We start from the raw sequence: 12,094 nt of genomic DNA, 5'->3' as shown, positions 1-12,094 counted from the left end.
TCAAACTCCTTCCTCCCCCCAAATTCCTTCCCCCTCCGAATTCATTCCCCCTCTGAACTCCTTCCCCCTCCGAACTCCTTCCCCCTCCGAACTCCTTTCCCAGTCCGAGCTCCTTTCCTTGTCCAAATTCCTTTCCCCGTCCGAACTCCTTTCCCCCTCCGAACTCCTTTCCTCCTCCGAATTCCTTTCCCCATCCGAACTCCTTTCCCCCTCCGAACTCCTTTCCTCCTCCGAATTCCTTTCCCCATCCGAACTCCTTTTCTCCTCCGAATTCCTTTCCCCCTCCGAACTCCTTCCCCCCTCCGAACTCTTTCCCCCCTCCGAAATCCTTTCCCCCTCTGAACTCCTTCCCCCTCCGAATTCCTCGCCCCTCCGAACTCCTTCCCCCTCCGAATTCCTTTCCCCATCCGAACTCCTTTCCCCCTCCGAACTCCTTTCCTCCTCCGAACTCCTTCCCCCCTCTGAACTCCTTCCCCCCTCCGAACTCCTTTCCCCCTCCGAACTCCTTCCCCCTCCGAACTCCTCCCCTTACACCTTCCATCCGCCTCCCCACTTGCTGCACTCTTCCCCACTGCACCCTCTTCCACCCGCCCTGCACCAACCTCACAGCCCTGACATCTTCTTCCCCACTCCCCCCGCCTTCCAATCTGACTCCCCCCCCCCACCAAGGTACACCTTCCTCTCTCAGTCAAACCTAGACCTTACTCTCCCACTCGCAGCTGGACCTTCCTCCCCGGCTCTCTCCCACCCCCCCGGCTTTGCCAGCCCATGACCCTGATGTTCCGAAGCAGAGCCGAGACCTCCCTCCAGCCCGTGAGCTGCCTCGCGGCGGACCCACGTCCGTGAGAAATCCACCCAGCACGGGATGCGCGTGTTCCTCCAGGGTCCGGTAGCTGCAGTGCTCCAGCATCCTCTGTTCCTCGGCTGTCCGCGATCGGAGAGAGACCCCGACGGTAACCCCGAATCCTGCATGTCACGCTTGACCGGGCGTGTCCTGGGCCGGCGTAACGGTAAATCCGGCGTGGGAGGGCGACTCCGGCCGGGCCTTACTTGGCATCCCATTAGCGGCCTCCAGCGGGATTGGCGTTCTGCCATGGCGGACACCGTCAGATGATGGGTTTCACACCGGCGTTGAACCGATTTTTGGCCTTGGCCCCACATTGTTCCACCCCCCCCCCCCCCCCACCCCCGCCTGCCATGACAGTCGGTGCCAATGGGGCTGGAAAATTCCGAGGTGAGTGTCGGCACGGCCTCCCGGCATGAGGGGCCTGGTAACTGAACCTGAGAGATTGTTACCCCTGGTCGGGGGGATCTAAAACACAGTCGGGGGAGGGGGGGCACAGTCTCAGGATTGCGATGAGGAAAATTCCTTGGCCAGAGGGGTTGTGAATCTTTGGAATTCTCTCCCCCAGAGGGTTGCGGATGCCCCGACGTTGAAGACATTTAAGGCTGGGATTGGTGGATATGGGGAGTGAGCGGGAAAGTGGAGTTGAAGCCCAAGATCAGCCATGATCGTATTGAATGGGGGAGCAGACTCGACGGGCCGAAAGGTCAGCTCCCCTGCTCCTATTTCTTGTCTTCCTTGGCTGTTTGGAGGTGGTGGAGGGAGATGAAGGCTGGATAATGAGGGCGGGGCCGAGGGGCGTGGCCATGCAGGAGTGGGCGCGGCCAGAGAGTTGTCTCCCACCTGCCTGCCCGCCCCTAGTCAATCTTGCCCCGCCCCTTCCTGGCCCTGAGATCTCGCGAGATCCTGGCTGACCTGTCCCCTGCACGGCCCTGGCCGCTTCTCGCCCTCAGATCTCGCGAGACCATGCCGGCACGGTCCCTTCACACCACGGCCACGCCCCTTCCTCAGTGTCAGATCTCGCGAAGCTCGAACTGGCCACGGCCCGCCCCTTTCCCTCAGAACTCGCGAGGGCCGTACCGCGACCCCGCCCCCTTCCCCACCACACCCCCTTCCACAGGAGCCTGCTTTTTTTCCCCACAACTCTGTCTCCCTTCCCCACGACCCCGCCCCCATAACCGCACCCCCTTTCCCACGATCCCGCCCCCCCCTCAGATTTCGCGAGAAACGCCCCCTTCCCCCACGAGCGATTCCCTGCTCCGTCTCCTCCCCACGGCCCCGACCTCGCCCCCATTCCTCTCTCCCTCAGCGCTCGAGATTCGCTGCTCGGCCCCTCCCCATGACCCCGCCCACCTCTGCTCCTCTCCACGACCCCGCCTAACGCTACTCCTTCTCCCCACGACCCCGCCCACCTCTGCTCCTCATCCCCCACGACCCCGCCCACCTCTGCTCCTCGTCCCCACGACCCCGCCCACCCCATCCTCCCTACAGCCCCGCCCACCTCATCCTCCCTACAGCCCCGCCCACCCCATCCTCCCTACAGCCCCGCCCACTCCGTGCTCCTCCTCCCCACGGCCCCGCCCTCCCACCCACCCCTGCTCCTCCTCCCCACGGCCCCGCCCTCCCACCCACCCCTGCTCCTCCTCCCCACGGCCCCGCCCATCCCTCGTTCCACCCCCACGGCCCCGCCCCCATTCCTCCTTTCCCCCCCTCCGTCCGACCTCGCGCGAGACCCTGCTCGGCCCCGCCCACCTCCTCCCCTTTCCATCCCAGCCCCCCCTCCTCCTCCTCCTCCTCCTCCTCTTCCTCCTTCCCCCCCCCCTCCCCTCTCTCTCACTCCGGTGTTCTCCACGACCTCGCGAGACTTCGGCCGCTTTGCCGGTGTGACGCGCTGGAAATAATTTGAAAATGGCCGCCGCGCCTAGCGGAGGAGAGAGGCTGTGAGTACGGAGCCGGGGAGGGGGAAGGAGAGACAGAGAGAGAAAGAGACCGGGTGCCGAACGGGCGGGAGGGCCGGCGATCCCGAGGGGACTGGGCGGCGAGGGAGAAAAGCAGAGGTTTGATGAGACCGGTTGGGGGGGGGCGGGGGGAGGGGTAGGATAGGCCCGGCCTCTCTCTCTCTCTCTGTCTATGTGTGTGAGGCGGAATAATAATAATAATCGGAGGGCCAAAAGAACAAAAAAAAACTGGCGCCACAAAGAAATGCGTCTTTTTTTTCCGTACAGGATGGCGGGAGGGATAGTGATTAAATAATCAAGAAGCAGCCCGTGAGGCCTACCTAAAAAAGGGCGGGGTGGAGGTCGACGCTCGGCTGCCGGCCGTTGGAGAGAGCGCGAGCGAATGGCGGGAGGGGGGGGGGTTGGAGGGAGTAACGGTCAGCGCGAGCCGGCCCCGCGAGGAGGGGGATGGGATGGGATGTTGGGGTTGTGGGGAGGGAGGGTGGTGGGGGGGGCGACTCCATGGCAACCAGCCCCGGCGACGCTATGGCAACCCGGCCCCGCGCGCGCACCCCTAACTCCCCCCCCCAACCCGGGCAACGCTCTCCCTGTCAATCAAATCCCCCCTCTCGCGCTCAGGTATCCGCTCGCAAAGGTTCCCCCCCTGTGACTGAACTGACTCCCTCCACCCCCCCCCCCCCCAAAACCGCTTCCAGGCAGAGCAGAACCATTTATTATTAGGGGCCCCGGGGTGGGTGGATTAACAAGCATTAATTATTTTATACGTATCATTTCATAATTCCCCCTCTTTGCAATTGTGTGTGTGTGCATATGTCATTGTGCACAAATGCAATAATGGTTTCATACGTATCATTTCATGATTTCCCCTTCTTGCAATTCTTTTGTGTGTGTGTGTATATACCTATATATCTTGCACCTATGCTATAATTATTTCGTACATATCTTCACATGATTTCACCCTTTTGCAATTTGTGTATGCGTATATATCATTTTGCACATATGCAATAATTATTTTATACATACTTCATAATTACCCCTCTTGCGATTCTTTTGTGTGCATATATAATATATTTTGCACATATGCATTAATTATTTCATACGTATCATCACGATTCCCCCTCTCGCAGTCCTTGTGTGTGTACGTATATATCATTTTGCACATATTGCAATAATTATTTTATACGTATTTCATAATTCCCCCTTTTGCAATTCTTCTATGTACATATATGTAACGTACTTTGCAAGTATGCAACAATTTTTTACGTGCCATTATGATTACCTCTCTTGCAGTTTTTGTGTGTACATATATTATTTTGCACATACGTAATAATTATTTTATACGTATCGTTTCATAATTCCGCATCTTGCAATTCTTGTGTATGTGTGTGTGTATATATCATTTTGCACATTATATGTATTAATTCCACACGTGTCATTTCATGATTTCTCTTGCGATTCTTGTGTGCGTGTATATATATATATATATATATTTCACTTTGTGCAATTTGTTCTTGCAAATCTTTTGTCATTTTGCATGCTTCCCTTTTTAATTCCTCAAAAACGGGGACGGAAATATGCGGAATTTTCTTTAACGGCAGCAGCGCAGTTCGTTTTGCACGATTGATTCTTCCTTCTCTCGCAACCCCCACATATCGATCGTTTTGCCCAAAGGCTGCTCCTCTCGCAGTTCATCGTTCTTGGCGATGCCCGCGGGGCAGTGCACGATGTGCCCAGCGCCGCACTTCAGCCAACTGGTCACCCCTGAGTGCGGCCTGACCTGCGCTGTGCTGGCAATTTTCGTTGGTGCCCTTAATTTTTCTCGGGCGGTGCGGCAGCGAGAGAAGCGCTTGCACCGTTGCCGACGTTCGGACCGAGCCGATGGCGGCCGCTCTTGCGTCGCAAGCCTTGTTTTTTAAAAAAAAAAATTTGCAAAGCGTATCTGCTCTTGTACGTGTATGTCAGTGACCAAAAGATATAAGGTTAATATAATTGGGCAAGGCGGGGGGATGGATGGGTGGGAGTTCAGAGCGCAGTGAGACCTTCCTTTACGCAGCGAGTTGTTGTGATCTGGAAGGCGCTGCCTGAAAGGACGGTGGATGCAGATTCAATAGGAACGCTCAAAAGAGAATTGGATAAATCGTTGCAAAGGAAAAACACGTTGGGCTGTGGGTAAAGAACTTCGGCGAACGGCTAGTTGGATAGTGTTTCACTGAGCCAGCACAGGCACTTTGGGCTGAATGGCTACCTCCTGCGCTGTATAACTACTTATTGTTTCTTTTTATGTATGCTGTGGTTGTGTCACGGAAAACAGCGGCAGTTTTCCTGTGCATTTTGCTCAACCCACGGCCGTTTCTGTTTTGTTTTTATTTACGAATTTATGTAAAACTGTTTTATATCTAATTGGAGGGTGTAGTGGTGCTGGTGCTATTTTCTTACCGTATGTGCGTCATGATAGTCCGTATGACTTAATAAAAAATGTGCAGGTTGGGTTTTTTAAATTTTTAAATTTAAAAAAAAATTATTTTTAATTTTTTAAAATTTCTTTTTCCCCGCCTCACTTTGCAGTTAGGATTTTTGAAAAGCGAACTCTCGCCCTTGCTTCGTTTTCCCCGTGAGTTGCGTTGTTGCTGTTCAAGCAAATTCCGCAATTCCCCCCATTTAATACGGGTTGTGAGCTTTCTGAAAGTGAAAGGCTTATGCCGAGAAAGGGCTGTGCCGAATATTTTAATAATGGGCCGACTAATATCGTTGGGCGTGGCTGAGACGCTGCAGGTTCTTCCTCCCTACGAGATCTCGATGATGCGACAGGCTTTTCCATCGCGTGTCGCGCACAGGCAAGCGGTCAGCCTGGCATGTGTTGTGCATCGCCCACGATGGGAAGTTTTCTTTGAATCGTGCCCGCTGTTTGGAGGGTGGGGCGAAATCTAAGGTTCGTTGGGAAAAGTGAGACTTTTTTTTTTGTTTTAAAGCATGGTGGAGTAATACCGCAGCAACTGCTTGGGTTTACATAGCGCCTTTCATGTGAAACCTCACGAGGTTTTTGGCACAGGTGCGTTATGAAGCAAAACGTGTCACTGAGTCACAAGGGGACATTGGGAACGGTCAAGGAGGTCAGGTTTTAAGGAGCGTCTTAAAGGAGGGAAGAGAGGTGGAGAGGTTCGGAGAGGGAATTCCAGACCTTAGGGACCCCGGGCAGCTGAAGGCACGGCCGCCAATGGCGGAGCGATGGGGATCGGGGGAAGCTGGAGAGGCCGGAATTGGAGGAGCGCGGAGATCTCGGAGGGTTGTGTTGGAGGGGATCACACAGGTAGGGAGGAGACCCGTATAGGGATTGGAAGAGAAGGATGAGAATTTTAAAATGGAGGTGTTGCTGGACTGGGATCCAGCGTCAGTCAGCAAGCGCAGGCAGCGATGGGTGAATGGGATGGAGAGTTAGGATATACGGCAGCAGAATGTTGGATGACCCCAGATTTAAGGAGGGTGGAATGTTGGAGGTTGGCCAGGAGAGCCTTGGAATAGCCGAGTCTGGAGATAACAAAGGCACGGATGGGAGTTTCTACAAGGGTGGAGTCAGGCCATGTTGCAGAGATGGCGATAGATGGTGCAGTTAGAAAATTATACAAAACGGTCATAATGAGCCGGTTTGACAGCCACGTTACCGCGATACCCATCATTCTGAAAATGGTTGGCCTCTGGTCACGAAGGAAGCGTGGAGAGGTTGAGGAACTGTACCTCATAGACGCACTTGTGGAAGGGGCTAAAAAGCATGTTCGGCTTATTGAACTCGAATACACTATCACTGCTGAGAGTTGGGACAAAGCCATGACTATCATGCTCCTCTTACTTAGTAGTGGAAGCGCGCAGATAGGCAAAGCCTATCCCCACCACCTCCAGTTTTACTCTAAATTGTACTGTGGTCCATCTTCATGGGTATGAGAGCTAGTTCTATTCCCATTGACTATTCACGGCTGAGCTGAATCCTATTCTCATCCACCATCCACACGTGGATTTAGCATTATGTTATTTGAAGGCACCTGGTTGTGCACTAATATTGCAGCACCCAAATCTCTGGCTAGCTATCCTCTTAAAATAGATTCCTGGTTTCTACTTACCCAGTAGGGGAAGGGGAGGCCCGAGGAGGAGGGAAAATCGAAAAGACGAGTCAAGCCCGCGCCTTGTACACGTCCCTGGGCAGTGGACAGGTCAGCATCTCACTCTGAGCGTGACTGGGCACAGCCGGAGGAGAAACGCTCCTCGTCTCATGTTTGGCCAAACGTTTCTGTGTAGAGAGCTTGCAGCTCTTGTAACGTTCTGTAGAACTTGGAGGCCCCATCCCATCCAGAGAGGCAAATCCCAAGATCAGTCCCCGTCCCCGTCGGCACTGAGCGATCCAGTTGGCCTTAACATGTATTGAGAACAGCGGTGAGTTTGAGGCCTTCCCTCTCTCAGAAGCTGTGTAGTTCCTACAGGAAACTGGTGTGAGTGTATATATGTCAGGAGGGCAGAACCCATTCCGTCGGTGGTCCAGGAGGCTAGCGATGCCTGAAACCTTGGTATGGCCACTCGGACCTGGAGAGCTCTTGGTTTCTGTGGAACTGGCGTTAAGTGAGAAGCCACCACCTTGAAAGGGAAGATGGTAGGCGTCTTCGGTGGACAAATTCTTAAAAGGACCACAATCTGACGTTTTTTTAATTATTGTTAATTTTCAAAAATCAATTTGATTTTGAATTTTGTGTGGAGGAGAAATTTTTGTGTAATGTGCACCGTTCTCTCCTCCTCTGGTAAGGAACCTGCGTTTCCTGTTTTTTAAAAAAAAAGTTCTGGGGATTGTAAAATTGTTAGACGGATGGAACTTGTTGGGGATAATTCTTCCTGTATAATTCCGTACACGCTATCTCCTAACACGCAGCAAACCTGATGGTTCAGATTTATTTTTGAGCACCTGGATGATGGGGAGGGAAAGGACAAAAGGTTTCTCTTTTAATTTCCCCCGCTTTCTGAAGTGCACAGGTACCTGAACACGTCCCACCTTTTCTTCCATTCCGTCCTTAAGGCGGTGCCTTCTTGCTTTGGGAGGCCGTTACGCGGTAGTTCGTTCACCCACTGGTCTCCCGTCGAGTGAAGCCGTTCTCCACGTCATGAGCTTTGATGGGGAGTGACTGCAGGCTCATCAGTCACAGAGGGATTTCCAGTCCAGCCCTTGTGCACATGCTGCTTCCAGCAAGGGTCGCTGATCAAGACCAAGAGCTGAGCCTGGGTTGTTTTACCCTCCCCCACCCTCCAAACCCAGATGAAACTAATTGCAGTATCCTAACTGCTAATCTGGCTGAGATTAGCAAGCGACACAGACTGGAGGACTCGAGGCTCGTCTTTCCTGGCCAGTGTGGATCACTGATTCATGGGATAACCTTGCCGAAATGTCGTGGCGCCCTGAGCTGCTGATAAAGAAAATTTCCCATCCACAGGAAGACCGGGAGGCCTCAATAACCCTCCACCTAAGGAGGGAGGGAAATTCACTCCGGATTGCCCGCTTCTGAACAGTAAATGGATGTCAGTTGAGATCAACACTTAACCTTCAGGACTTAAACAAGGAAATCAGCTCTTGGGTGGGGCCATAGAGTTTGGCAAAGTATGAAGCAGTGTTAGCCTAATGGGCTGCAGCACCTTCAGGAGAGGAGGAAAGTGGGAGAAGAATTAAATTGTCAAGCTGCGGTCGAATCAGCAGAATTGTGTGTGTAACTGAATGTGTGTGGCGTCTGTACAAGCTCCCCTCAGCGCTGTACAGACCTTGGTGCAGCATGGCGCTCATCAAGCATATTAATTTCATTTTGGTTTATAAACACTGATGTTTTTTACAAATTAATCCTGTAAGGTGCAGCCATACGTGTGGTATAATTATGATTAGCAATAGAGTAGTGCTCGAACATATTCTGAGATAAAGGTTGTGTTGCAGTATGGGCAGATAGTTGGTTAATGGGCAGGATGTTGCTTAGTTCCTCGATAAACAAGAGGTTTACTTTAGCACTATGAAGGCCTCCAGGTTTTCGAGATAAAATATGGGTGTGTAGCGGCGGCCCTGTTAAATGGCTGAAGAGTTTATGGCGTGACTGCATGTTCATGCCCACTTCTGATTTGTTTTTTCATTCCTTTTATAAATAGTTTTGCTCCATTCTTTTGCTTATAGCGCTCCTAATGGAAGCATTCCACTTACGGCCACCCCACAGAGATACCATTGAGATCAGAAACATGGTTCACAGACGACCATGGATCTACACCCACTTCCTGCCAGTTTGCATGTGGCTCAGTGAGCCCCTGGCAATGCTGTGCCATTGCACTGTATTCCATCACCTGCATCTTATCTACTAGTTATTAACCGGTCCTGCATGTAAATGGCTGTAATTTGAAGCAGTGTTCACTCTGTCCTCATGTTTGTAAGGTCGTGCACCATTGTCCGACTGAGAAAAGTGAGTTCTTTGTAAATCGCGGCTTTTTGATGTGGCAGAGCTGCCCAGGGTGACTCCATTTAAATCTGATGGTTTATCTTGGACTGAAAAATTCCTGTTTGGCCACACCCATCGTTCGATTGTTCTCTGCCTCTTGTGTGTAGTACGTGGGCCCATACCAATGTCTTGTGTTCATTGCTACAGGGAAGAATGTTGTAGGTAGAAATATGTGCAGTTCTCCAGGGTCTCGTCTCTAAAATATTGACTTAATATTTAGCTAAGGATTATTTTAGCCATGCCCGATTCTGCCTTCTTTCCTGAGTGTACACTGGTGCATTCTTTGCAGCAGGTGGGTTAGATAATGATCAAGATCTCAGCACAAATGCTGTTCAGGTTGATTTTACCTCCAGCCGTTTGAATCCGTCTTTGGATGAGGGCGCCGCTGACGAGATTGGCATTTATTGCCCTGGGGAGGTGGCGGTAGAACCGAGAGGTTTGCTTGCCTTTTTCAAAAGGCAGTTTAAGAGTTGACCCCATTGACGGTCTGGAGTCACAAACAGGTCAGACTGGGTAAAGGGCGGCCAGTTCCCTTCCCGGAAGGGTATTAGTAGCAGGTGGCAAACTGGCAACTTCACGGTCGATGATGCTGATTCCTGCTTTTTTTTAATTTGCATAATATTTTTAATTGAGCTCAAATTCCCAAGTGTGCTGCAATTTGAATTTGCGACCTCCGGATTGTTGGTCAAATCCCCTGCAATGTGACCACGACACAATCATAACCCTGTAATTCCTCAAAGGTCAGAAACCTTCGCGTCTGATTGGTGCACTGAGGCACCAACTGGTGTCTTTACTTACAACGGTTGTCTTTTTGTCCCGGCTGGAGTGAAATTATTTCCTCTTGTCTCAGCAATTTTCCCTTACGCTCAGGAGGGGCGGAAAGGAGCATCTTATTCTGCGGAAAGGGGCATCTTATTCTGCAGGCGCCCTCTGGCACTTTACCCAAGTGACTAGGGGGCAAGTGTTGGCAAGCTGATGGATTTTAAGGAGCCATGCAGTCAAGCCCAGTTCTGCCTTCACCCAACGTTCCTGAGCGAATGTTTGCTCGCCGAAGCTGACATCTGAGCTTAATTTTCTCTCCCTAACCCAGGTGCCAGTAGTAGGGCTCGCCACCACTGAGAATCTCTAAATTAACACCAAACAGGTGTGGACCTAGTGACGCCCCCAGCATGATATTAATAAACCAGTTCAACTTCAGGCTCGCCGCCAAGTGAAGATGTGAAGAGATTTCAGAAAGGGTGGGTGGTAACTTTTTTTTAAAAAACCCTCTACCCCCCTAGCTTAGTCAGCACCTTGGCGGGGGAATTCAAATATTCTTGTTCGCTAATCTTTCTAAGCCAGGAGCTGTAGAACGAGTTCATGAGGTTTGTTAATTTGGACCTTGTGGGTTCTTGAGGTTAGGTGTTTGATAGCGAGGAACTGTGACGTTTCTTTAAAGATGGTTTGTGACATTTCTGCTGTCGTACAGAGAAGTAATCTGCGGCTGAGTATTGGAAAATTGTATGATAATATCACCCAACACAGCAAGTGTTTGAACTTGCCCAGTGACCTCGAGTAGATAAAGGGTAAGTGTGATACTGAGCCATGTAGAAAGATAATCCCAGGTACAATTTGCTTGTTTGTGTTTTGTTAGCTGATATCCCCTGGCAGATCAGTAATAAGGTGGTTACAGTTGGTTTCAAGGCAATGGGTGGAGAAACATTTGTTGTCATTTCCACTCCAGCATGCTGTCCGGTGACCCGTGCTCAAAGATACGCGTGCATAGGCATAATTGGGATTAGCTGCGATGCCATTTGTAGTCAAGCCTGACATGAGGAATAGCCTTTTGTACCTAATCTGGGGCCTGCATCTTCGGAAGAGGATGGGAGGAAAAAATGCAAGTGTACTCCCAAATCCGGCCCTGGAATTCCCTCCCAAAACCTCTCTGGCCCCTCCATCTCCCCATCTGCTTTAAGACCCTCCTTTAAAAACCCACCTCTTTGACCAAGCTTTTAATCAGCCCCCACTTGTTTCCCTTCCGGCTGCATGTTGGTTTTTAAGACCATAAGACATAGGAGCTGAAATTAGGCCATTCGGCCCATCGAGTCTGCTCCGCCATTCAATCATGGCTGATAAGTTTCTCAACCCCATTCTCCCCACCTTCTCCCCGTAACTTTGATCCCCTTACCAGTCAAGAACCTATCTATCTCGGTCTTAAATACACTCAATGACCTGGCCTCCACAGTCTTCTGTGGCAATGAATTCCATAGATTTACCACTCTCTGGCTAAAGAAGTTTCTCCTCATCTCTGTTCTAAAAGGTCTTCCCTTTACTCTGAGGCTGTGCCATCGGGTCCTAGTCTCTCCTTCTAATGGAAACATCTTCTCCACGTCCACTCTATCCAGGCCTTTCAGTATTCTGTAAGTTTCAATCAGATCCCCCCCCCTCATCCTTCTAAACTCCATCGAGTATAGGCCCAGAGTCCTCAAACGTTCCTCATATGTTAAGCCTTTCATTCCTGGGATCGTTCTCATGAACCTCCTCTGGATCCTCTCCAGGGCCAGCACATCCTTCCTGAGATACGGGGCCCAAAATTGCTCTCAATATTCTAAATGTGGTCTGACCAGAGCCTAATACAGCCTCAGCAGCACATCCCTGCTTTTATATTCTAGTCCTCTCGAAATAAATGCCAACATTGCATTTGCCTTCCTAACTATCGACTCAACCTGCAAGTTAACCTTAAGAGAATCCTGGACTAGGACTCCCAAGTCCCTTTGCACTCCAGATTTCTGAATTCTCTCCCCATTTAGAAA

General features: G+C 51.2%; 1 protein-coding gene across 2 annotated transcripts in view; it reads left to right on the top strand.

Annotated features, from left to right (window-relative positions):
• Positions 1-2,495: 2,495 nt before the first annotated feature.
• Positions 2,496-12,094, top strand: part of mecp2 (methyl CpG binding protein 2) — a 62,571-nt gene continuing 52,972 nt past the window's right edge. Inside the window, exon 1 of one of the 2 annotated variants that reach the window (XM_078536156.1) lies at positions 2,496-2,784. In XM_078536156.1, coding sequence (XP_078392282.1) covers positions 2,753-2,784 — 32 coding nt within the window. In that variant the 5' untranslated portion in view covers positions 2,496-2,752. The remainder of the gene's footprint in view (positions 2,785-12,094) is intronic. The other variant, XR_013574918.1, reaches the window with a different exon arrangement.

Source organism: Cetorhinus maximus, unplaced genomic scaffold (assembly GCF_964194155.1).
Source record: "Cetorhinus maximus unplaced genomic scaffold, sCetMax3.hap1.1 HAP1_SCAFFOLD_939, whole genome shotgun sequence".
In the NCBI taxonomy this organism is placed as follows: domain Eukaryota; kingdom Metazoa; phylum Chordata; class Chondrichthyes; order Lamniformes; family Cetorhinidae; genus Cetorhinus; species Cetorhinus maximus.
Note: the sequence above shows the minus strand (reverse complement) of the source record. Positions and strands in the feature narration are given on the sequence as shown.